Consider the following 27,081-nt stretch of genomic DNA (forward strand, 5'->3'; position numbering starts at 1 on the left):
GAGAGAATGCAAGGTCAGGAAACGGAGGAGTGTGTATCAGGTTCCAGTGAGTACACAGGAGCAAGCTGCAACTTAAGGCAGGCGACATGAAACCTAAACCCCGGGGTAATGTTACAGATCTGTCTTCTCCTCACTCCCATCCCCATCCTGCTAAGTGCTCACCTCCCATGGCACCAAATACTCCTGCTCAAACCAGATTAGGCAAAGCCCAGTCTGAGTCACAAACAGAGGCAAGAATGCTAGGGCTGGCCCACCCATATATACAGCAAAGGAGGCAAGATTTCCAAAACAATGAGACTTATTAAGCATTTAAGCCATGTGCATAGACCAGGTCAAGAGCAGGGCAAGTATTTCCCTAAAGATGAGGCTGTTGTTTTCAGTGTAAATGATAATTCTTGACTTCCTGCTAAGCTATAAGTAGTATTCACTATCTATCCATCTATCAATCCGATCTATCCAACCTATCCATCCATCCATCTCTTAACAATTCCACTATGTAAAATTATAATGCTCTCTCTCTCTCTCCCTCCCTCTCTCCCTCCCTTTCCCTCTCTCTCTCCCTTTCCCTCCCTCCCTCCCTTCTCTCTCTCTCTCTCTCTCTCTCCCCTCTCTCTCTCTCTCTCTCTCTCTCTCTCCCTCATATACACACAAGAATACATACATCATTTCAGAGAGTAAAGTTAGAGTTCAGAAAAATTCAGCTTGCTGATCATCACCAAGAAAGAAACAAGGGATTCAGCCAGCATCTACAACATGTCCTCTTGGTGCTGAGAAACAGAATGCTGTCTGCTGAGCTCCAACTGCTTAGCTCATGCTGCAGCTCCAGGGCACTGCTCATCATATTTACAGACTTCAACTCTGCTACTAAAATCAGAACTGAATGCAGAGGAGACAGCCTAAGCACACTGAGAGGCCAGTGCTTTATTCAGGAACAGAGAAGGTGTTAGACCCTAAGTTAACCTGCAAGCCCCAACTTGCCAAGGACCAAGTAACTTCCTGGGATTCTGGGAGTTGTAGTTCTTGAAAATAACAACAAAGCCTCATGGGAAAGTATAGTGGCCTATGGGTTTTGTCCATATAAACCCAGATAGCACATGCCTTGCGTCCACTCACCTGGAAAGTTTCCGGGGGTGGTCCTGTCTAAATTCCATCTTGGTCAATATTTAACATTTTAATAAAAGCGTGCTTTAATTTGGCCAAAATGGTAGAACTGGTTTTTCTGGCAAATTTCAGGATTAACAATATGGAGGCCCAGCAAGATAATTTCACCCTAAACTCTGAAGTTAGGATTTTCACTCCAGCTATGGGAAACTCCACCCTCATCCCCCCTGCAGTGAACAGCCCTGCTTGGAAAAGGAAGCAGCAAGCATTTTTATGGAGGCCTCCCTTTCATTTTTGGTAAGTCATAGAAAACTTTTTCAAAACTCTATGACATTTTTCTGCCTGGTTTGGGGATTCTGGTATCAAGGTACCCTATGGGGGATGAAGGGAGTCTAACAAGACCCACAAACATCTTTCTTCCAGGGTACAGAAAGACATGCCAGGACCCTCTGGTTATTTCTGGTTTTATTTCTGGCTAATTGGAGTTTAGCTAGAGTTGTTTGTGACCTGCACTGGCTCTCTGATTTCATGCCCTGGTGATGCTTGGGATGGAGTCAAACTCTCGGTGGCCCAGCACCTTGGCACTACCAGCAAGATTCCAAACCCCAGATTGTACAACAAAAGTCAAGGACTCTCCAGAACGCTGGGTGGGTGGGAGGAGGGTTATGACAACCTAGAGTTTGGTAAGGCCCTCATGGGGCATCAGGCAGTCCAGGAGTTGCGCTAGGGAAAAACAAAACAGCCTCCTGACCGTTATCTTGGTCAGACTAGTGAGTGCTGTGTGACACCAGATGTCACTGTGTCTCTGTTGTTTGTTTCATCTCTAGTCTGTCTCCATAGGCTCCTAAAATCTGGAATAAACAGGTTTGTTTCTGGTTAATTGGGGAGCCCAGCTAGAGGCAGCAGATTTTTCTCTCCTAAACTTGGAGGAATCCTGAAGACCCCCCTGTGAGACCAAGAGCCAAAGCACAAAGTGTACTTTGGAGAGGCTTGGCACTGTGGGGTTCGCTGTTGAACCTAGGAACTATTATGGTAAATCCACAAGACTGGGGAATGGGCCCAGCATGGATTTGGGGACCAGGGAAACCCGGAATGGCTCAGCCTGATGGGTACCTAGCATCTGGGTTGTACAGGAAGGACTGTGGAACACAGAACTTCAATTGTTCAATGTTGTCCCGTGTTTCCTGTCATTGGCTCTTTGTACTTCTCTTGTCACTTTGGCTTTATGTCTTGTGGTGCCTGGTCTGTCTTTATGTGTTTTGACTTGGAGCTGTATTGTGTCACCTCAACATGGGCTCCATAAGCAGCCACAGCTCCAACACTGGAGCAATGTTGAGCATGATCCACAAAAAAATCCACATCCAAAAGCATCAGTGTGACAGGGCTTTGGGGCATGGGATTCACAGAATACAGTACTTGGGACCAATGGGCAGTGTTCTCTAGTAGGGAAGCCAGAAGCAGCCAGCCCCACTACAACACTGCTATGCCCATGAAAACTGACTTCAGAAGCCCACAAGGTACCCCTCCCCTGAAATTCTAACACTAGAGGATGTAGGAGAAGTTTTGTCAGTTTTGTATGTATGATGGATCTGTGCCTGTAAGTTTTGTTGCAAACATGGAGCAGCACAAAATTTCATCAGGCTCAATTAAATATGTAAATGTATATGACCACTGCATGTTTGTTTCTGACTGGTCTCAGATGTATGAATGTACTGTGTTCTATATGTCTTGATTATAGATTACTGACTTATAAATTATAGGTATAGTTAAAGTCTGTAACATCTATAGCAAAAGTTAACGTAAAATTCATAACTCATGGTTAGAGCCATCCTAGGAAACAACATGTGGCTTGCCATCATCTTAACTAAGGGCTGCCACACAGGTAAATTGCCACTTTGACTAGGGTTGGAGAAGATGAATATCATGGCTTTACCACTGTCTTGACTGAGGGCAACCATATGGTATGAGCCAAGCAAGGAAACAACAGGTCTCCCAGGATATTTTTAAGTGATTTTTATGTGATTCCTGTCCTGTCTTTAAAAACCATGTTTATATAAGAAAGGATTTCAAAACACTGCTTGTTTAATGAGGTATTAAAGCTAAAACCTCCATGATTGCATATGCAAAAAATGTACCTTGCACTGGCAGCCAAATTTTGTAACATAAGAGTCACCCAGATGATAATAGTTTTAAAGACATAAAGGAGTTATGGGAAACAGCTGAGGCTTGCAAAGATATGACAAGACTAGAGTTCCCAAAGAGAGCCCAGTTGCAATGGTGGGCCCTGGGCGTTTTGGAAATGCCAGTGCCATGTGATAGACACCAGAAACATCATCCACATTGAAATGGGACAGGCGGTAATCCAGAAGGCAGGCTATGTATATGCTGCTGAGGGTATGGCTAAAGAGGTGATCCAAGCCCTCAGGAAAACCCAAAGGGATGTGAATGAATCCAGATGTTGAGCTATGAATTCTTTACACTGTTCAGACTTGGTTCCCCCTCATGCAGATTATGACTGTACTCTGTCTTCACTCTTGAAATGAAAATGGTACTTTATTTTGGTATTATAAGAACATACAGTTAAGAGATTTTAAACTTCTTTAAAAGGAAATTTTAGAATTGTACAGAAAATTTAAAAACTGGATATTAAAAAAAACAGCTTTTAAAAATGTTTAAATTTATAAGGCTAGGGAACATTTTAAAATTTGTAAGATTTTGTTTTGTTTTGTTTTTTTGAGACAGGGTTTCTCTGTGTAGTTTTGGAGGCTGTCCTGGATCTCACTCTGTAGACCAGGCTGGCCTTGAACTCACAGAGTTCCACCTGGCTCTGCCTCCAGAGTGCTGGGAACTGGAGAGATGGCTCAGCTATTAAAGGCTTTTCACTGGGATAAAACATCTGTCGGGCTCTCCAGACACAGGGAAATCGTTCATGCTCTTTAGCCCAAAGTCATAGCCCTTGCTATGACTGGAAAGTGTTAATCTGTTCCAGCTGCTTACAGACACCTGTTAAATGCTTTTTTACAATATGGGCTTGATAAAATGCTAATATATCTAAAACTTTTATCTCCTTTGGTAAACTAAAATTCATATATGCTTCAAAAACTCAAAAACAGGCTATAAGACTTGGAACCACCTGTCACAGGTAAAACAAGTAAGTTCCAAATGTAAGGTTTTCTTTAAGTTCTTGAATTTTGGCCCTTATACTTTCTGCTAATTACTGTTGTCTCTTACATCATTGATGCAATAACTAAATGATAATTCCTGTCTGGGTACCATTAAGCTGACAGTTATTAGATCCAAATGTAAACTAGTACCCAGGATAGATTCAAGGATTTGACCAAGGATAGAACTTCGGGGTAATGTTAGACCCAAAGTTAACATGTAAGCCCCACATTCCCAAGTACCAGGTAACTTCCTGAGATTCTGGGAGTTGTAGTTCTTGTAAATAACAACAAAGCCTCATGGGAAGTATAGTGGCCTATGGGTTTTGTCCATATAAGCCCAGATAGCACATGCCGTGAGGCCACTTACCTGGAAAATTTCCAGGTGATGGTCCTGCCCAAATTCCATTTTGGTCAGTATTTAACATTTTAATAAAAGCTTGCTTTAATTTGGCCAAAATGGTGGAACTAGTTTTTCTGGCAAATTTCAGGATTAATGAAGGCCACCTAGGAACACCACACTCAGTCACCCTACACTCATACTCCACCCCCAGGCCTTACACTGCACCCACCCCACGCTACCCTCATGCCCACCTCCCCAGGCCCATCACTAAAGTGAGATCAACCAAGTTCATAATTTAACTACCTGAAGTGTGGATGTTGGAGAAGTGCCCTTAGGTAAAATGCTAGGTTTTCTGTTTTAGGTACCATGCTATTGTTTCCCAGGTGTCTTAGTTAGGGTTTAATATTGCTGTGAGGAGACACCATGATCATGGCAACTCTTATAAAAGAAACATTCCTCGTTGTGTTGGCTTGCTTATAATTCAGAGATTCTGTCATCATGGCAGGTAGCACAGTAGCATGCAGGCAGGCACGATGCTTGAGAAATTGCCAAGTGTCCTATATCCGCAGACAATAGGAAGTTGACTGACTGTCACACTGGGTGAAGCTTGAGAAAAAGATCTCAAAGCCCACCCATACAGTGACACACTTCCAACAGAAAGTGTGACCTAGATTAAAGGTGTGCCCTCCAGGCTCAAGGTCTGGATTAAAGTCATGTGTCATTCAGCCTCCTCCAACAAGACCACACTTCCTCCACCTCCTAAAGTACCACTCCCTATGAGTTTATGGAGGCCAAATACATTCAAACTACCACACCAGGGTATAATGCACAGCCTGAAATGCCAAGATTAAGACTTACTAGTTTGGAAAATTAATTAGATTCATAATTATTAGAATACTAACATTAACTATGTAGGCTACTAAATACATTGGCATAAAGAGATCTATCACTGAGTAGGTAATTTCCTATAGTTCATCCTTCTGAATAGTCAAGACAAGGTGAAAAGTTCCCAGCATTCTCGAGGCAGAGGCATGAAACTGCCAAAAGTTCTTTAGTGTACATAAAAAGTTCCTGACTACAGGGCAACATAGTAAGATCCTATATCAAGAAACCAAACTTAGGGGATGGAAAGACAGCTCCACAGTTAAGAGCACTGGCAGCTCTTCTAAAAGACCTGGGTTCAATGCCCAGCACTCACGTTACAGCTCGCAGTGATCTGTAATTCCAGTTCCTGGACACCAGTGCCCACTCTGGCCTCCATGGAGACTGTATGCACATGGTACACAGACATATGTGCAGGCAACTACACACACACACACACACACACACACACACACACACACACACACACACACAAAATAATAATAATTTTTTTTAATTTAAAATCATGAAATATGATGCTTTTAAAAGAAACCAAAGTAAAAGAATAAATATCTAAAAACTAGGCCAGCTGAACACAGCCATGCAATGTGACTCAACTGTTCTTTCAGTCTCTTCCTCTGCATAGCAGTTTGCTCTGTGTATTTCCCTGCAGCCCCAACTAAGCTTGTGGGCTGCACTCTCTTTTTAATGCTTTCTTTTCTTTTCTGACCTCCTGTTGTCCAATTTTCTCTGGACACTCAGACCAAAGTACATACATCCTAAAATCTCCATCTGAAGAGAAGATACCACTTTGTATAGTCCTTCTAATGGCATTGGAAAGCACCCCGCCCCTCCTCGGCCACCTTTCTGAGTTTCAGCATAAGCCGGTGCTTGGTCTAGCCATGGCTTGCTGCACGGCCTGGGGTTTTCTCCCTGAGCTCAACTGGGGTTCCTTACAAAGCTCATAGGACTGACCTTCTAACTGTGGATCCTGCCACACTCCACTGGCATGCAGCTCTGCAAGTCTGTGTTGATTGGTAACAAGTTAAACTGAGTCTCATTGCAGGGAAAGACTGAGCCACCTGCTCCTGACAAGTTGGCCCTGCACTGGCAGGGGCATAGGCGTGCACATACCTTTTCTGTTCTACCTCCAGCTTCATCTTTAGACCGTCTGAAAACAGCAGTTCCATCAAGTGGCCACCCAGAGGAAAGGTGCAAGTCTCTCCACATCCCAACAGAAATCTCAACCTAGCCCAGTCAAGCTCTTTCGTCGCTAACTATTCTTTCCATGCAAGTGAACAAGAAAAGGATTTAATCTTCATATCTTCATAATTCTAGGGTTATTCCCTATAGGAACCATTGTTGGAGACACAATAAATAAATAAATAAATAAATAAACAAACAAACAAATAAATAAATAAATAAATGAAACTCCCAATGTTCAGAGGGAATAAAGGTATTCTACACCTTGTTTCCACCAGCTGTCCAGTCCACCAGTATGCCAGGCCGTACCCTAAAGGTTTCTTAACATGTCTCCCTCCAACAAACAATGAAGTCCTTCTAAGTGTTTCTTATTTAACAGGAGAGCAATGTGAAGTAGTACATCCTGTGTGTAGAGGGTTTTCTGAAATTTCTAGTGTGGACTAAGGGGGCAGACAGCACGGGTGTGGGGCTGCCCCAGAGCATGCTGTCCTGCAACCCTGAGGCCACAGCCTCTCAACATCTGATCCACCCTTTGGTCCTTCCATGACCTATTCCCTGCACCTGGAATGACCCCGTCCCCGTCCCCATCCCCATCACCCCCTCCCACCTGCCCAATACAGTTGTAGAAGCTAGGAAGAGAGACCTTGACCAGTGTGGGGTGTCCTTTCTAAGTAAAATACCCTGGAAGAGCCTCTAACTGGCTAGCTGAGTTGTCTCCTGCTGACTCTGGACCTAACTCATGAAATCTGGCAAGTCCTGCAGGGATCTCCAGGACTCAGCTTCTGTGAGTGCTGAAGTGGGATTTTCAATGATGCAGCTGCCTTTGAGTAATCCCCACTACTGTAATTACACACACACACACACACACACACACACACACACACACACACACACACGCACGAAAACCCTTGGCGTGAATTTCCTTTTCTCTCCTTTTGCTCCCGTATAAGTTAGCTATTGCTTATATTAAAATTTCTCCATGTAACCACAGTGTCACTGCTACCTCTTTATTGGATCCCTCCAGAACCAGGCTGACTTGCATTGCTATGGCAGGAGGGGTATCCAGTGATATTCCAGGGCAACTCTGATGGGGTCTTGTATTTCCACTTGGCCCTCCTGAAATTCTGTCACATACTATCATATAACATAAACAATGGCTTGGAAGAGATGCCCCAGGCCAAGTTTTCACACCAGCTGCCAGGGACCTGCATAACTGCCTAGCAAGTCACACCAATTTGTTATCTAAAGCAAATAAATGTTGGGAAGGGATACTATTTAGCAACCAATAGCTAAAGTCTGTATCTTCCACAATCAAATAAATTCTACTAACTTCTAAATTGTTCATTAAGTTAACCTGAGACAATCCATGGCAGTACTTCTTTGTCTCCCACCCTCAGAAAAGCAAGTGAAGCAGCACTTTCCAATCTCACATTGCACATGGTGACTGGGTGTGGCTCCTCCTAGGGCAGACTCGCTACATAAAGGCCAGGAAGCCAAAACTTCAAACAAGAAACTTGGCATCGTTAGTAAAGACAAAGCAAGGGCCTCCCCTAGCCGGATTGGCTGAAATTGGAGAATAGCTCCCCCGCTCTCCTCCTGTGCCGGGGCACATCACAGAGACCAGACTCCCAGCACCGCTAACGTGCTTGGCATGCGGCACCCGCATGCAGACTTGTGACTTTGTCTAAAGCTAGTGTTCAGCATTTCCAGGGAGACACAAAATGAAAGCAGGCACACCTTCCTGGATACTACTACAAGGTGTTTTTCCTCTCATGTGCACACTTCCTTCTGTGTCAGTGGGTTCAGGGTATTAGTGTCTACACAAATGTTATAAGGTGATGTTGTACTGTTCTTCTCCTTTTCTATAAATGCCAAACCTTACATTTTGAAATCAGAAAGTGTCACTGAACACTATCACGACTGCTGTCTGTGTTTAAAACCTACCACAAACTTTACAAAGTGTCAAAAGTTGAGGAATTCATGAAAATTGGAAAAAAAAAATTGAAAACAAAAAGTTTTAGTTGAGTATATGCAAAACTTACAGCTAATAAAAGCAATTATGGAGCCCACCTGGAATGGCTATATCCCAAGAAACAAACCAAAATTGTCCTTGCAAAGCATCATTTGTGTTATCCAGCTTTGATTCCTGACATGCCTCCCCTTCCTCCAGGCTCAGGCAGCAGGCAGCAGGCAGGTGCTGAGGTCCAAGGGGTGGAGCCATGGCTGTCTGCATTAGAGTCAGGCTCCTTCACTTACAAGATAGTGAGGGACCTTAAAGAATGCTTGGCCTCCCTAAGGTTACTGGGGAGTGTCATGCTGTTCTTATCAGGGGCCTGAGATTAAAAGGCCGCATATGACAGTGCCTGCCACTTAGCAAGCTGCACAGGTGTGTGATCAGTATCAGCAAGCAAAGCTATGTGGTGAGCAGTAGATGGCCAGACACAGTGCAGGGATACCCCTAACACCTGCTCTCCAGCAGTTTCTATTTTGCAGCTTCTATTTGAATTCAGGGGACCCTGTGACCTATTCCACTGAGTCTTTAAGATGTACTTAGAATTTAATTTGTGCAATTAAATTCTGAGTTGCCTCAAAATCCTCTGCTATCTAACCTAAGCAGATAATAAAGCCTCTCTCTCTCTCCCCTCTCTCTCTCTCTCTCTCTCTCTCTCTCTCTCTCTCTCTCTCTCTCTCTCTCTCTCTCTTTTCCCGCCACCCTGTATGAGTGTGTGTGTGTGTGTGTGTGTGTGTGTGTGTGTGTGTGTGTGTGTGAATGAATGTTTATCAATTTTCAAGAGATGGGGAGAGGTCAAGGGCCAGAGAGAGGTAACATTATTCAGGTAATTTTATCCTGCCACACAAAAAAAGCTATACAGAGACAGTTGTTGACAAACCCTCCCTGCCCACCAGCTCAGAGCATCACTGCAGACGGTCCTACTCTGCAGGTTTCTGTCTCTGCACACTGAGAACAGCTTCCTTTCATCTTAAAATTCTCTGCTTCTTGGCCCGGTTGTCATAAAAACCCCAAAGCAGCCATTAAGGGACAAAAACATATTTGTGGGAGGGGGAGGAAGAAATGAGTCACAAACACAGACTAGAGAGAGCCCACTGTAATGACCAGGAAGCAAATGGGACTCTTAGGCCAGCTCTTCTATCTGTTCTCATAAGTACCAACCACCCTTCCAAGGTGTGTGCTAAGACAAGTCCTAACAATAATTCAGCTTCAGCAAGCTCTTAGAAGATGGCTGCCAGGCACCAGACATGAATATCACATAGGACATTACAACAGTCCAAAGAGATGGGCAGTGCTGTTATTATGCCCATACTGTAGACAAGTAAACTGAGGCCAGCATTCTACAGTCCAATTTAAAGCTAGTCATTCTGATTCCAGTCTGCTTGTCCTAGGGTCAGCCACCAGCCTACATCAGTACTCTACCTTTATTTTGGAGGTACCTTCTTGTAATTTTCCTTAGAACTATGTGTCAACTATACAAGAATATTGGTCTCATTTAATTCCAAGTTTTTTTTTCTTTTTTTTAGCCTACTCACTCTGACATTTTGCTGTCCCTGTAACTGTGGAAACTATAAAAACAGGATAAATAGAAAAATAAACTAACACAGACCTTGCCGTCAGGTGCCAACAGCCTCCAACTATGACAGCCTCAGACTAACAATGCTCACTTCAGGTTTCACGAGCCCAAGCACGGGAAGTCCCATGAAGCCACTTAATTAGCGCACGAACCTTTCACCCACTGCCATATGGAATGGCTTGATCTAACTTCAGTAGTTCACTTCACTTCAAAATATTTACAGAGATTCTGCCGGTCCCACAGTAGGTAGGTAGCGGTGTGCAACAGCTCATGACCATGCAGCTAAAATGGGGCTGCTTCTCATCTAAGCTAAGGTCACACCCCATAGGCCCTTGTAAGTTGGAAAGGTTTAAGCCAAACATGTATATCACACCTCACTTATGCACATCAAAGCTTATACCTGTGGGTCACAACCCCTTTAGTAACCTTCTATCTCCAAAGAAATACTTACATTATGGTTCATAACAGTAGCAACATTACAGTTATGAAGTAGTAACAAAAATGAATTTATGATTGGGAGTCACTACATGAGGAACTGTATTACAGGGTCGCAGCATTAGGACAGTTGCAAACCACAGGCTTTTTGCACATGGTGCTGTGCAAAGACCTAGCCTCAACTATGTGGCTCCTGACCCAGTACCTCAGAGGGTCATTAGAGTACATCACTAGTCCAAGGAAAGGAAAGTTCGAATGCAGTTCCCACCAGATGTTGCCACTTTTGTCTTGTTGCTCTGTTAGACCTTACACTGAGGCCCCCTGTAATGTCAGAGAGAGGTAAGCTGCAGGGGCTACGGGAACACAGATGGATGATCAGAGAAAACTTGTGCACTGAAGCATTGAGCAGAGACCAGAAGGAAGAGAGGAAGCCAGCCCCAAAGGATGTGCACTTTGCAGATCTGAAGAAACAGAGGGTAGGGAGGAGAATGGCGAAGGACAATGTCTCAGTAAAAAAAGAACAGTTTTCTTCAAAGCACATGACATAGGCATCAATCATAACTATGCGGCCCACCTCTCCTGAGGATTTACTGTCAGGTACTGCTTGCGAGGAGAGAGGGGATCATGAAGCCTCCCCTGTGCCCGAGGACTGACAGGTAGTTCACAGCTGCTGTGGGAGGGGCAGCCATTATAGCCACTGCTAGCTTGTCCGTGTTCCTGTAAGTAACTCTCAACTCAGGGATCACAAAACTAGGACACAGAAGCAGAAAAAAGATAAACTGGGAAGAAAAAGAGGGTCCACAGATGGGAGAAGGAAAAGAGAGGGCACTAAAGGGAGAATAAGATAAAAATACATTTATATATATATATATATATATATATATATGAAATGTCAGAATAAAATCCATTATTATGTATAATTAATATATGCCAGTAAAAACACATGAAACAGTTTTCCCCAAGAAAACTGTTAAGTGATAAGCACTTTCAGCAAATATCAGGACACAAAACGAACATACAAAAATCAGTACCTTTTCTATTTACCAATAATGAACTTGCCAAGAAGCAAATGGGGGGTGGGGGTAGGAACCCATTCACAATAGCTCCATAATAATAATAAAATATATAGGCACAAACCTGACCCTGGAGGTGAAAGACCTGTACACGGAGCACTGTAAAACACTGTGGCGGGGTGGGGGGATGGGGGGTGGAGGGGGGGTGATGATGATGACTCAGCAGAAAGAGCACCATTGCTCCTGCAGAGGACCTGGGTTTGGTTCCCAGCACCCTCAGCGGGGAGCACAACCCTCTGTAACTGCAGTTCTGAAAGAATCTGGTGCCTCTTCTGGTCTCTGCAGGCACCAGGCACACAAAGTGCACACATACAGACTTGTAGGTAGACATTTATACACATTAAAAAAAGCCAAAACACTGTGGAAAGAATAATGCTAGATATGACTGAGATGCTTGCAAGGCCATCTCTATGGCTGTAGTACTCACAATAGCCAAGATAGGGCATAAGTCTAGATACCTAGATACCTATCAACAGGTAAATTGATGGGGAAAAATACAGTTTGTGTGTATGTGTGTGTGTGTGTGTGTGTGTGTGTGTGTGTGTGTGTGTCTGTGTGTGTGTGTCTGTGTGTGTCTGTGTCTGTGTGTCTGTGTGTGTCTGTGTGTGTGTGTCTGTGTATGTCTCTGTGTGTGTGTGTCTGTGTGTGTCTGTGTCTATGTGTGTGTGTGTGTCTGTGTGTGTGTCTGTGTGTCTGTGTGTGAGTGAGAGAGAATTTTATTCCACTGTAAAGAATGAAACTGTGACATCATCAACAAGAAAAGCCAATGGAACTGGAGAACATTACGAGTCATTCTTATAAAGATGCCTAGCACATGTTTTCTCTCATGTGAAAATCTAGATTTGAATGAATGAGTAAATGAATGAACAGCATCAAAGTAGAAGGGGACTGTGAGATGGGGAGAAGGTCTAATGAGATAATGAAGTAAGAAGATAAGTGTCTTCTCTCATATGTAGAATCTATACTCAACTCCACATAAATATTTGCATAAACGTCTATATGACATCAGAAGGGACACAATTTAAGGAATGAAGGAGACTAGCAGGGGATGGATGAGGAGCGAAGTTGGGGCAAGTCTGAGCAAGGTAAAATGATACATATAACACATGTATATATACACACATACACATGTGACTGTCATAATGAATTCCAGTATTTTGTACACGGACTAAAATCCTGGTTTTTAGTTAGAATATTAGCATTCTGAATTTAGTTCATACACTCTTGGCCATAAAAATGTAATATCAAATATGACTAACTGAAATTTAACTCTGTATCTCATCAACGTGTAACTTTGGTAGTGATATCTATTGAGGATTGTATACAGAGTTAATGTTTTGTGATCAAGTTACCCGGATTGAGTACTGAGTGGGCCAGTCTTGTGCTTAAGTTAAGCACAAAGATCAACCTCAATGTTTAAGAGATGCTGCTAAGGTCAGTCCCATCTGCCCATCTTCCCACAAGTCAGTTTCCAAAGGACAGCATAAGCAGTTCTGGTAAGACAGACAGAGCCCACCTCAGCAGACATTTCCTGGGATGCTCCATGGGGGCACTTTGCAAAGCAGCCTTCTTGTTTCCAGACAAGTTCCCAGCAACCCTCAAGATCATTTTTAACTCTCTTCCTAAGATGCAGTGTATACCAATTGGCTGATGGGGATAAACTGGAGGGTTCTTGGTTGCTTATTAAATGAGAGTTCAGAATATTTCTCTGAGAATATGTTATTTTACTCCAGACAAGCCACATAACAGTCTGATGTACTGATAACAGCTGGCAAAAACCTTCACAGTGTGCACAGTATCACAAGTGTCTCTGTTCATCTCAGCAGAACACTCGCTTAGTCAGCCTCTGAGACAGGGGTCAAAGCACTTGCCTTGTCATCTACTCAAGATGCAACAGCATTGACTCAGTCCCTGTCACTGTCCAGCTACAGGACAGGTAAGAGGACACAGAAATCCTTCCCTAGGTAGGAAGATACCGAGTTGCTGCATGCAAGTCAGGGAATGGGATGCTCCTGGTGTCCTGTGGTCCTCATGCCCTCCTTCATCTGCAGATTTAGTGTTCAGGATTATTTCAATTGGAAGTGAGAAAAAGTAGTCCCCCAAAGGAATAGAGATAGGTTATAAACAGGCTAACCCTGTGGTTGTTGCTGTAAACACACATAATGATATACAACTCTTTTCCTAGAAACACAAAATTTACTAAATCAGCTTCCTTTTCAAACTCTCTTCCCTTTGCAAGCACCAGTAACAAAATTTGGAAACAGTTAAGTGTGCCACTTGAGATCCATAAAACAATTATCCTTACCAAGAATAGAGGATGGTTCCCACCATCGACGTGAGCTTACTGCTTTCCTGTTTTTGCTTTGCCAGGCCGAAGTCAGCTATAATTCACAAAACAGAGCAACATGTTACTGTCTTTCCCTGGGATTAGCAGCCCCCAGCGCCTGACACCCTGCAAAGTAACCAGCTGCTTTCTCTATGCTTTCACAGAATGCCCCCCCCCACATCTTCCATCCATTTCCAACCTTAGTTCAGACATACTCTATACTACTGTGCTTTATATTCTGACATAATGGGATTCATCTTTTTAAAACAATTTAAAGTAAATTGTGCTAACTAAAGCAGATGAAGCCTTGTTGATCTTGCAGTTTTTACTTTAAGTTCTTAAATAAATAGAGAGGTTGGGGATTTAGCTCAGTGGTAGAGCGCTTGCCTAGCAAGCATAAGGCCCTGGGTTCGGTCCTCAGCTCTGGTTTTTTAAAAAAAGTAACAATAAATAGAAAGATTGTGGCATTTATGTATATACCTGCATCAAAGCCGTAGATATCTGAGGGTGAAAAAGTGGGTGTGGTGGCTTAGTCTGTGATCCCAGCTCAAGAAATGAGGCAGAAGAGCGTATGTTAACCAGTGAGACCCTTTCTCAAACAACAGCCAAAAAGGAGATGACAAAAGAAGAAAAAGATCAAAACAACCAAAATTGGGCAGCTGAAATTGTAAAATAATAACACTAAGTGTGCTAAGATATACTCTTTCATTATTGGCAGGTATGCAACCTATATGACAACTTCTCTTTTAAATATGGCTGAGTCTTGGTAAGTAGATTCTTGAAGTCCCAGCACTTAGAAACTAAGGCACTAAAATCAAGAATTCAAGACCAGCCTGGGCTACACAGTGAAATCCTGTCTCAAGGAAGGAAGGGAGGTGGAGGTGGGGGAAGAGAGGGTGATAGAGGGGAGGAAAGGAAAGGGTAGGTGAAGGGATAGACAGAGAGAAAACAGTCAAAGTACAGTAAGCCTGAACAGCCATCATGAAGATCTGAGAACCTGAAATTAAATAGCAACTTTTGGCACTAACTCACCATATCTGTAAAAAATAAGGATTAAAATGGCATAGCATAGTGGGAACAAGTACCACAGTAAAATTAAATAATTCAATATTCAGAATTTATATATCATGTGAAACTATGTGCAGTGCAGTCTGTAATAACTGGTGTGGGCAGCCAAGGAAGCCTTAAGTAACTGCGTAAAGAACATGTAATCCTGAATGAATGAATGAATGAATGAATGAATGAATGCATACTGTTGAATGGATAATAACCAATGCCCCAACCCATGGGGATTGTCAAAGCCTCCCTCTGGCCTGAGAGCAAATGTTAGCAGTGTGCACAAGTGTTTACTAATGATTGACAGACCAGCAACTGCAGCGTCTTCTTCTGGTTTACACCTGAGACTGCTACCCACAGACCTCCTCACAATAAACAGTCCAAGGTCAAGGTGGCTGGTGCTACTCCATCAGAGTGTACATAGGCCATCTGTGTGGTTTTTTCTTTAGTGTCTGTCCATTCTTCATTTTCCTGCCTCCCCTGTCAGGTGTCTAGGTCCATGCCATGCTGGACACGGAGACTGGTGATGTTTGGTTGTTGTTTTTTCACTTAAAATAACACATTTCTGAGTCACAGTCTTATGTACCTCAGAGATGATGCTCTCATCTGGTGTAAATGCCCTATGTGGCTAAGGAAGACCTTGAATTTCTGATCCTTCTCCATGTCTCAAGTGCTGGAATTATAGACATGAGCCACCTGCCCATTTATGCTGAACTTTGAGTTCAGGGTTTTGGCATGGAAGCTTCTATCAGCTGCCATATAACAGTCCTAAAATGACATACTTTTAATGAATTTAGACTTGCACAGGTTCATAGGGTACGGTATGATAGTTCAATTAATGTATTGATATATATCTCATATCCATTAAAATCAAGATAACTTGTATTTTTCTTACTTTTGATTTAAATTAACTTTTAATTAATACATAAAAAGTTATAAATCTCAAAGGCTAATGTTATACTTTGATGTGTGTACACATTATATAATGTTTGAATCAGGCTAAACATACTTATTTTTGGTAGGAACATTTAAAATCTTTTCTTCTAGCTTTCTGAGTTCATAGTGTGTAAACAGCAGCCTGGTTTATTTTACCCATCCTTCTCTCCCTTTACCTCCTCAGTCTCTGGTCATCATTCTTCTTAGCTTATATGAGATCAACGTTTTTATATGCCAGGTGAAAATGACTCCTGGGACATTGTTCTCCTATGCCCAGCTTATTTCATTAAATGATCTGATTTCATCTGTGTTGCCATAGAACAGACAGGATTCCAGGTTTGTAAATAACATTCATCTGTGTATCCAGGCTACATTCTCTGTGCATCCATCATTTGATGGACACCTGGCTGTCTCCATTTCTTACCCACTTGCAATAGGCTGCAATAAACTAAGGATATAGGTATTTCTTGTGAACACTGACTCCATTTCCTCTGGGTGTTCCTAGGAGTGAAATCACTGGCTCAGATCATATGGTAGTTCTATTTTTAATTTTTCAAGGAACTCCCTTAGTGTTTGCCATAATCACTATGCTAATTTACGTTCTCCAGCAGGGCTGCCTTCCTCCACTTCCTGGCCAGCGCCTGCTTCCTTTCCTCCTCCAGCAAGGAGAAGGTAGCCACATTTTTGTTTATTTATTTAAGTTGCTATAGAAAATTACCTTTACTCATTTTTATCATGGTCATTTCTTTCATTTTCTTGCAGATTAGTGATGTGGGACCTTTAAAAAAAAAAAAAAAAACCTGCTCTTCATTCCTGCGTCCTTCTGAGATGCCAACTTTTCATGGGTTGTTTGAGGTTTTACAGAATCCTTTCAGTTTGTTGGAATCCATGTGTCAGGTCTGATTTGTTAGTTCCTGTGCTTTGGGGTCCTACCCAAAACATACCAATGTTTTCAAGCATTTCTTGTTGGGGGGGGGGGTTCTATTTATTCCACACTTGCATCTTTTATTCATTCTGAATTGGTTTTATAATTGCTGAGAGAGGGAGTTCTAGTCTTATTCTTTTCCAGCACCATTAATTTTCATTTTAAAGGCTGTCCTTTCTGAATTGTGTTTTTATGACATGTATTCTTATCACCTCTGTCAAATCCAAATGCATATAGATGTACAGGCTTCTTTCTAGACCCTCGATCTCATTCCATTGGTCTATTTCTATGCCAATAGCAGGCTATTTTGATTACTATAGCTTTGTAGAATATTTTGAAGTTGTATAGTATAATATGCATTTTATAGACACGAGGAAACTGAGGCTCAGACACAATGAGCAGCTTTCCTAATGTCTTATAAAGAGAAATCAACAGTCAGACATTAATCTGAAGTCAACTGGTTCTTCACAGAACACAATAGTGCCAACAAAGGAAAAACCTAGCCCCACTGGCTTCATTGACTATCCAATCCAATAGTAAGGAAGTGAACCATCTGCTGTGCACAAATGACCAATCATTAGACCATATGGCTCTGATGCGAAAGGACAGAGAGCAGCACCTCCCACAGCATAGGGAAAGAAGACAGATAAGCCACTCACAGACCCCTCCAGCAACACAGAGGCCAAAGCACCACAGCTGCAAAGAGTGTCACCAAACAGGAGACTCCCAGCTGCTTCAGCCTTTAGAAAGCACCCAGGTGGCCAGGCCACAGTAAAGGGGACTAGAGCTGGAGAGAGGGTCAGTCAGACAGAGTGCATGCTGGACCAAAACTAGCACATGAGGGTCAGCATCAGATGGTTCCTCCAAGCTCTCTGCCACCCAGTTCAGCCAGCTAGCCAGCACCAGTTACTCTGAGAGACTCTGTCTAAAAAAATTACAAGAGTGACTGGGGATGACAAGTTGTTCTCTGGCCTACACAAACATTCACATTTGTATACACACACACACACACACACACACACACACACACACACACACACACACACACACGAAAACTGCACAATCATCACAGTAAATGCACCAAGAGCCCCTGGCCGTGTTTACTCCTTCAGCAGAGTAGAATACACTGGAGCCTCCTCAACCTTATAATGGGAATGTATAAAACTACGGCCAACACACTAGTGAAGTCTGAAAGACTGAATACTTGGTTTCTAATTTCAAAACAAGAATGGTGATGCCACAGCATATGCCCTCGGTCCCAGGACTGGAGGAGGTGAAGCAGGAGAATTGTGAGTTCAAGATTAGCCTGGCCACACAGTGAGTTTCGGGATTACAGTTTCAGGGACACACAGTAGACCCTGTCTCAACAAAATAAACATTTAAATTTAAAAAGTCAGGGATGGCCACTCACATTTCTACCCAATATTCAGCAATGATTGTATGCACATTTATATGTGAGCCGAACCTTCGATTTCTCTTTCAGTGAAATGATTCGATCATGTTATAAGGGTATGTTTAATTTGCCTTTTAAAAAAAAACTGGTAAGTGGGTGTTTCCTCTGAGAGGGACTGTTAGAGGGTCTCAGCTGCCGTACTCAATCTAGCACCGAAAGGGTCCTCAGAGCATGTGCAGAAAGCCCAGGTAGTTTTCACTTGCATTTCTTTGGACAGTTTTCATGTTTATTTGATATCTGTGAATCTTGTCTCAGTGAACTTTCTGCTCATTTTTTTCCCTACTGTTCATTGGTGGATATATATTTCAAAGATTCTGCTTGTTCCAAAGCTTGCCTTTTTGTCTGTTTTCCATTTGCATTTACAAGGCTTTGTTTTCTTTCAGAAATTTTACAATTTAAGTGGTTTGGATTTTGGTTTTTTCATTTTCTTTTGAGACTCACACTGTAGCTCAGACTGGCCTCAGACTCAGCAGTTTTCCTGTTTCAGCCTCTATAATGCTGTAATTACATATGACTTAAGTCTTTCATATAAATCTATCTCTTTCTTTCTCTGTCTCTCTGTCTCTGTCTCTCTGTCTCTCTCTCTCTCTCTCTCTCTCTCTCTCTCTCTCTCTCTCTCTGATCCAAAGTTATTTTAAATTTTTTACATAGGTTACCCAGATGGCTAATTTTTGCTATCAATTTGACTGTACTGAAGAACACCATCAAAACTGCCTTATGATATAGGAGTGGGCCCCTAGAATGTTTGTCCTTCCAGCTACCCGGACAGAGAACTTTGTAGTGGAAGGTACTAGAAGTGATGCAAGAGGAGGAGTATGGCGAGCATGGGTGTCTGGTGTGGCTCACTTCCCCCAAGGGCAGCCGTGAAGTTCTCTGCTGGCACCCACCTAGCTTCCCATGGGTCTCACAGAACTCAGAAGACAGCACACCAGCAACAAAGCCATCTCTGCAGCTGGATGCAGCTTCTTAACTTCAACAGGTAGATGTTAATTTTCTTTCTTTCTTTTTTTTCCAGTGGGGAAGCAACTTGTGTTTGGAGCTGAGCAGATGGGACAAAAAGCTGGATGGCAGGGACTCTCACTTCTGCTTTGGGTGCTCACTTGTGTCCATTGATTCTGTCAAATTCTACTGAAGACGGCACAGTGAGAAGAGAGCTGATTCAAGTGACGGGCCACAGCAGCCCTTACTTCTCCTGTAAGGCACTCACTCCACACCAAAGCCAGGTGGTGTCGGCTGTGGGCTCCAAGTTATCTTGAAAGCCCGTCCTCTGGACTGCTCACGGTTTCTTACAGTACAACCAGCTGACCACTTCCTTCAGGTCTGTGACTGACCCTGAACCAGAGTCACCCAGTCAGGCTTCCCCTGGATTACCCCCCTCAGAAACTAAAATATATATTACATTACATTACATTACATTACATTATATTATATTATATTATATTATATTATATTATATTATATTATTCTAAGACTCTAAATTCTATAGGGCTGGATTCCCCATCAGTGGTACATCAGGCCATGTACCAGCACCAGGAACGTAGAACTCAGCTCCTATATGTCTGGCCTCTCTCCCTCCTCTGAAACCATAATTCTCCACACCAAAAACACTAGAAACAAGGTTGAAATTCTGCAAAACCTCCTGATAAATATGAAGAATAAACACCAAATTCTGCCCGGCTAAGAAGCAGACATGATTTGAATTTTCAGAGATGTGCTTACAGCACATGCTATCAAAAACTTGACCTTCCTTCTAAAGGCCTCTGTGCATTCATCTAATTGAGTATCTGTCACTACAGGAAGCTACTTTACTTATCCTTGTCATTATATAAATATTTGCTTAGGGTCTAGTATTCTCCATGAGAGTAAATGCCTGCCATTGTTGGATGAGGTAAGGCCACATCTGTGTGCACAGGTCATACATGCACCCACCGTTCTGTAGGACTGTCCGTTATTCACAAGCTAGATAGCTTGCTGGTCTAGCATATACTGAAGAAAATTACTAAGATTAAGTCAGCACTCTGCAAAATAAAAAGGATACTACAGCAAAATTTTAGCCAAGGAATGTTACCATGATTTTTATTCACTCTAATTAATTTAGGCAATGCATAAGCTTAGACAGATGTTCACAAAAACACAGATCATTGAGATCTGCTTGAATAGTAAAAATGAACGCTGTTTGGCCATCAGGAAGGTTTTGGCGGCGGCAGGAGATGTTTCTGCTGTTCTTTCCTCATTTATGGAAACATATGGGGAAGAAATGCTTTCTTTCTGGAACCATGAAGGCATCTGTGTGCTTGAATAGGAACTCAACACTAACAACTGAAAACATTTTAATACAGCATGGGAAAGCTTCAATAGCACAAACGGCAGGGGTGCTGCTCACATGCAGCCTGCAGACCCTGCATTCAAGCAAGGAATCCTGCTCTGAGCTGAGTCCTAGGCCCTTGCTGTGTCTCTTACTACATACTACGTCGTGATGCTTCACTCCTCGCTCGGCTTCTCTGAATGGTCTTCTCGCTGGCTCACTCACAAGCAGGCTTTGCAGGCCTTGCTCTAACTATATGACAACAGATGCAAAGTACTCTGACACAGTGAAGATAGAAGGTGCCTTTGCTTGGACACCATCTGGTCACAAACTCTTGACCATCTGCTGTGTCAGTGTCTCCCAAACCACAATCCAGCCACCAATCCCTAATCTTCCTGTGGGCTTTCTCCTCTAGTCCTACAAAGCACCTACCATTTCCTAATCTACACTCGGTTTATCACAGTTGTCTAGAAATCCAAAGTGGCTGAGTATTGGTGAGATGATTAAGGCCACTCCACGCAGTTAAAAGGGAGGTTTATTTTGTGGGGTAACTTACAAATGAAGGGGTAGGTTGCAGGGTCTGGGAAAGGGATGGCACAGTCCGGCGGTGTTCTCTGGAGAACTCTGCTTGGTCTACCTCCAGTGTCCGGGGTCCGGGAACCAAGAGAAGCCTCCCCTCTCCATCCTGGGTCTTCAGCGTCCTTCCTCAGTCCCAGGGAGCACTCAGCAACCTGAGCCCCAAAAGACCTCATCGCAGAGGCTCCACAGAAGAACCAGTGTCTCCTGATCACCACACTAAGAAAGCTTCCGTCTTTCTCCTCCAGCCTTCAAGACTGGCATCAAGTGTTCATTCACTGAGATGTCAAGACCTGTGCTCCAGGTACTGAACTAGGGACAAAGAAGATGACCAGCAGGCCAGAGCCACCTCTGACACAGACCTTACTTAGGAACTAGCAATGAAGATGCGTATAAAAGATCACGCCCAAGGTATAAATGTGCATCTGTAATTTGAGAAGACCTTCAAAGGTCAGGGCAGGTAGGGTAAGAGTAGATCAGAAAAAGCTTCTGTTGAAGTTGGGAAAATAGTTCAGCTGATTAGTTATAGGAGTTGATGAAGCTTGAGGATCTGAGTGTAATCCCCACATAAGTAAGCTGCACACAGTGACGCACACTTGTAGTTCCAAGACTACAGAGACAAACACAGATACAGCCCTGGGCTTTCTAGCCAGTCAACATGATATATTTGGCAAGCTCCAGCCAGTGAGAGGCCCTGTCTCAAAAAGCCAGGTGAACAGCCCTGGGAGAATGACATTTGAGGTTGTCCTGTGCCCTCCACGCACACACAATCTATGGCACATCCTCACCACAAACAAGCACAGAGAGACAGAGACAGAGACAGAGACAGACAGACAGACACACAGACAGAGAGAGAGAGAGAGAGAGAGAGAGAGAGAGAGAGAGAGAGAATGTTAAAACACAGTGACTAGGTAAATATCAGATGGAGAAGTTAATGGATGAAAGGAGAAGGAGGTAACAGTTCCAGGCAGAGGAGTCTGTACGTGCAAAGGACCTGTAGTGGAGTGAGCAGGATCCACTGAGGAAATGAGAGGTCTGCAAGGCCAGAGTGCAGGGAGTGTGACAGTGCCAGATGCTGCAAGGCCATGAGGCTACACTCAGCTATCTGACATCTCCAATGAGTACAGGTTAACTGTGTGCTGAGAGCTGCTGATAGCAGCGGCTTCACCAGAGGCCACGAAATATATAGCAGGTGGCAATGGATAGTTCAGGTGTCAGCCCACTAGGTGGATAACTCTTTGGTGGAGGAGCCCCATCAAGCCAGGCTCACAGGACCACAGACTCTGGAAACTGGGTGCTTCTGTCTGTGATCTTCTCATGTGCTACCACAGCTCCTCCCTAAAAAGAACAGCTGAGGGGTTCTTTCCACAGCCCACTGTTAGTGTGGTTTGTACTTTTGGGGCACATGTATCTGTGGATGGTCAGAAAGATGATTTCTTCTTAAGCTGTATAATTTTGATGAATAGAAATATACTAGGATATGCTTCATAATTCGATCTATTGCTCCACAAGGACTGCAGGATACTTAAGCCTGTTTTATATCATCAATTCAGACTGACATAAAGAAAACAGCAATTTCTTCTCTGTTCTAAGACAAGCTACATACAATTAGCTGATTGTAGGCCTCAGAGCAAATTCAAACTAAACTAAATGCCTCATAATTTAAACCTTCACAGATATACACAAGGACAAATTCCCAGATATCTGATCTGTTGAACCAAGGTTTTTAGACACAACAAACGACCTAAATTATTACACCCATCTGATAACACAGACCAGCGGCTACCCCCTGCACAAATTCCTCAGCAGCTTGTCTCACTGGGCACTGTGCCCCCAGCCTCAGGTTACAGCCTGAATCTTGCAGCTGAGCATTGCCACAGTTACTCACTCCCCTCCCTCAGATGTAACTTTTTATTACTTTCCTTGGGATGCATATAGGAGGAGACAGAAAGGAGAGAAAGGAGAGACTTGAGAAAAATAAAGAGAATGAACATCAATCAGCACATGAGTCTTATTCCCTCAGATAGATAAGAATCATCCTAAGTCCCACTTCTCTGAAGGCATTCTTTCTGTTATCCAGGGTGCAGTACTGGGAGCTGCTATTTCAGTCTGCAACAACTGTGCACACTTACCAGTCATTCATCCTGTCCTAGCCCATGACTACAAACTCTGTGGTGACCTCAAGATGCCTTTCTTCTACCTAAAGTGGCCTTTTCAGGGAAGATTGTACAGAGGCTTAAAGAGAGGAGTTCTGAGGGTGTCTATGTGTCCATGTGTCTATGTGCCTATGTCTCAGAGCACAAGCTGATATTGGAGATATGTTCTTTTTGGTCCCCAAACAAATGCTCCTGAGAGGCTGGGTATTTCCTATGGAGCATAAAAACAAGGAGTGACCTTGACAGCTTCAGAAAAGCATTAGTCAGAAGCATATCATGCTCAGGAAGGGAGGCTGTTTGGACACAACTGTGGCACTGTGGCAGGGGAAGCCCACCTCAAAGCTTGGCTCCATACAGCCAGTCTCTTTACCACTGCCCTTCCATATACCCACAGCCTTGCATCACCTATTCAAGACCCAGAGAGAGCAGGATTTTCTAAGAAGAGCTCAGTGTCTTCCTTCAGCAGAGTCCTGCCACACTGCACTTTCCTTTCCAAAGGTCACAGATCCCTCATCTCCATCTCCAGGCTTCTTCCTGGGCTTCCCACAAATGAAGTTCAACTGTTACTAATAATTTCCTATTTAAATTCAACAGATGGCACGCTGAGTCTAAAACGGAGCATCCTAAACTGGGGAGGAGGCTGACGGGCTGGGCGCCTGACCACTGATGCTGTGCCCCTTCCCAGGACAGCCCTGGTGAGCAGCCTGAGTTCTTCCTCTCTCATTGTCAGCATCACAACTCCAGGTCCCCACTGTGCTGAGCCATCAGCTCCCCTGGTTCTACGGCTTCTGCTGTGGACTTCCCTGCCCTACAGCTCGAAATCCTGCCATCGGAGACCTTGCAGCCTCCATAACCGCCGGAACAAATTCCGCTGCAGCCTCCTTTTCTGAGTCTTAGAAACCTCATCATCTAGAAACGGGGCTGGCTGGATTTCCTTTGACAGTTCCTCTGTTTTTCCAGTAGAAGGCAACTATGATGGACTTGGCAGAAGACGTTCTTGCTTTCATAGTAACATGAGGGCAATGGACTGAGAAAGTGGCCATGCTCCCCACAGCTGAGGCTCTACTGGGCTATGCCCATGGCACAGAAAGTTTTGTATCACCTGAAATTCAAACAGACCCCGGAGTAGGTTCAAAGTAGGTGGATCTAGTGACCCACAGAGGCCACAGGAAGAGTCAGTTCCTCCATGGCCAGATTTTACAGGTATGAACAGCATGTCCTGTGGGGTTTGTGTTCCCAGTCAGTGTTCACTGTTCTAAGGTCACGGATCCTAGCAAACATCAGTGGACAATGACAATTACAGTCTCCAAACCCTCTAAAGAATGTCAAGGGTTGCAGTAGTCCAGAAGGTCTCTCTTCTCTTGAGTTCTGTGGCATTCAGGAGAAAAAAATTCCTTCAGGTTACTGCTATCCTGGCAGTAAGGGTTGCCACACTCAAACTCATCGACAACTCCCCTTGCATTAAACACCCTTCTCAGGCGGCATCCAACCCCAGGCAGCCCCCCACCTCGTCTCGTCTTGGTATTTCTCCTTGCATGCATTTTACTCATCTGCACTACACTTATTGTCTCTTCCTCTTTTTAACATTGATTTATTTATTTGGAGGGGGGGGGCACATGTGAGTGCATCACACTTGCATGTGGAGGTCAGAGAATAACTTATAAGAGTCAGTCCTCTCCTTCTATCATGTGGTTCCTGGGGACCAAACACTGGTAGCAGGGCTTGGGGGCAAGTGCCTTTACCCACTAAGCCACTCATTTCTGTACATTTTTCTACCTTCTTACTCAATAAATATTTGTTAAGTTCTGACAGAGAATCATAGCCAAAGGAAGCAACAGCAACAACCTGATGTTTAAATCCCACACTCTGGACGCTGTGAGAGGGGCGTGTGTGCACAATGGGAGCCAGCCTGCCAGACGTGGGTGGCAAAGATGAAGCTGGAGGAGCAGAATTGGACTTGGGTGGCAAAAAAGAGAGGGCATTTAAGCATTGGGGTGGCATGTTGGGAGTCCCAGAGACAGTGGCACAGCCTGGTCTGCTTAGGATCTGAGTCTGGATCAAGAGACAAGTGGGTCGTCATGAAGAAAGAGCTTTGGGGACCCACTGGAAACCAAGCTGTCTTAACTTTCTCAGAGAGCTGCATGATTGACTTAGACAAAAACACCATAATTAGGTTTTAATGAGGTGCCTTCAACCCCCTCCTCCTTGTTCTCTGTCAGTACCACACAGTCTGCAAACTGGGACTCCAACATTTCTCATGCTTCATTAACTGAGTACCAGAACTTTTAGCTCTGGGTCCCTAGGCTGCTGGATCTCTCCTGCTAAAGCATGCAACGTGTACATGTTGTCTATCCTGGACAGGTGCCAGAGCCTTCAGTCATAACAGTGACAGGAAATCCAGTCACCACTGGCCAGTCCCTAATCCCCTGTCATCTGCTGCCTTATAGCCAGATGTGATCACAAGATTGGTCTTAGGCTGGGTGTGGTGGTACATGCCTGTAAATGCAGTATTCAGGTGACAGAGGCAAGTGGCTCTTTATGAGTTCAAGGTCAGCCTGGTCAACAAAGTGAGTATCAGGATAGCCAGGACTATATGTAAAAACCCGGTAAAAAAAAAAAAAAAAAAAAAAAAGATTGATTTTGGCCAATACTACATCAGAAGTCTAGGGAGATCTTTGGCTTTCTGTAATTATAAGAAGTAGAAAGTATTTGAAGAAGGGCCTTTTTACTGTTGTGTTTACCATAACAGCTTCCTTACTTCCTGCCTATGAGTTTTGAAGTGATGCCTGGAGTTCCAGCAACCACCTTTGCAACTGTGAGAGCACAAGCATACGGACTAGAAGCCAACCTGTTGCAAGCGCAAAAGATAAAGAAAAGCTTAGGTGATGACCAGACTCTGTGAGCTGCCAACCCAACCCGGCCCACACCTCTCCATGTCCTATTCAGAGGTAGCTAGATGCTCTCACAGTGTGATCCATTGCTAGCCTGATTATCCGCTTCTGGTCCTTCCTGATTTGCACAGCCCCTACACTGCCTCCCAGTCCAATCATTTAATTTGGAGTGTCAACGCTGAAGCTCCCTGGCTCTCGCCACACCAAGCCTTTTTGTAGCACCCAAGAGCACCGTGTTCTTCCTATCTCTAAGCTTTGGCACCTGCTCTGTCTGTGACTTCACTTTCATCCTTTCTTCTGGCTTCTTTGCCCAAAGGTCCCTCCAGCAGAGTGAGTAACACTGACAGTCACCACGGACCACATATTCTTTCTCTGGAGGAATACAGCTACACACTGTTAATGCTGAATTACTTTGATCAGTGGTATCAGTGGCACAGCGTTGGCCAGATGGCTCAGAGGGTAGAATTGCTTGTTACCAAACCTCATGATCAAACTTAATCCCAGAGCCCACATGGTAGAAGGCAAGAAATAACTTTACAAGCTGTCCACTAACCCCTCACACACACACACACACACACACACACACACACACACACACACACACCTCTGCCCCATAAATAAACATTAAAGTAAAAACATAAAGAGTTCTGTGCAGACATTTGCAGAGCTGAGGTATGGCTGCCATGCCCTCTC

At 43.7% G+C, this 27,081-nt stretch overlaps 1 protein-coding gene across 3 annotated transcripts in view; it reads right to left on the minus strand.

Annotated features, from left to right (window-relative positions):
* Nek10 (NIMA related kinase 10) overlaps nt 1-27,081 on the minus strand; it is a 189,933-nt gene that overhangs the window by 97,948 nt on the left and 64,904 nt on the right. For all 3 annotated transcript variants that reach the window (XM_036198625.1, XM_036198626.1, XM_036198624.1), the window contains one exon: nt 14,070-14,145. In XM_036198625.1, the coding sequence (XP_036054518.1) occupies nt 14,070-14,145 (76 nt within the window). The remainder of the gene's footprint in view (nt 1-14,069; nt 14,146-27,081) is intronic.

The sequence above is a fragment of the Onychomys torridus genome, chromosome 9, assembly GCF_903995425.1.
Source record: "Onychomys torridus chromosome 9, mOncTor1.1, whole genome shotgun sequence".
Taxonomy (NCBI): Eukaryota; Metazoa; Chordata; class Mammalia; order Rodentia; family Cricetidae; genus Onychomys; species Onychomys torridus.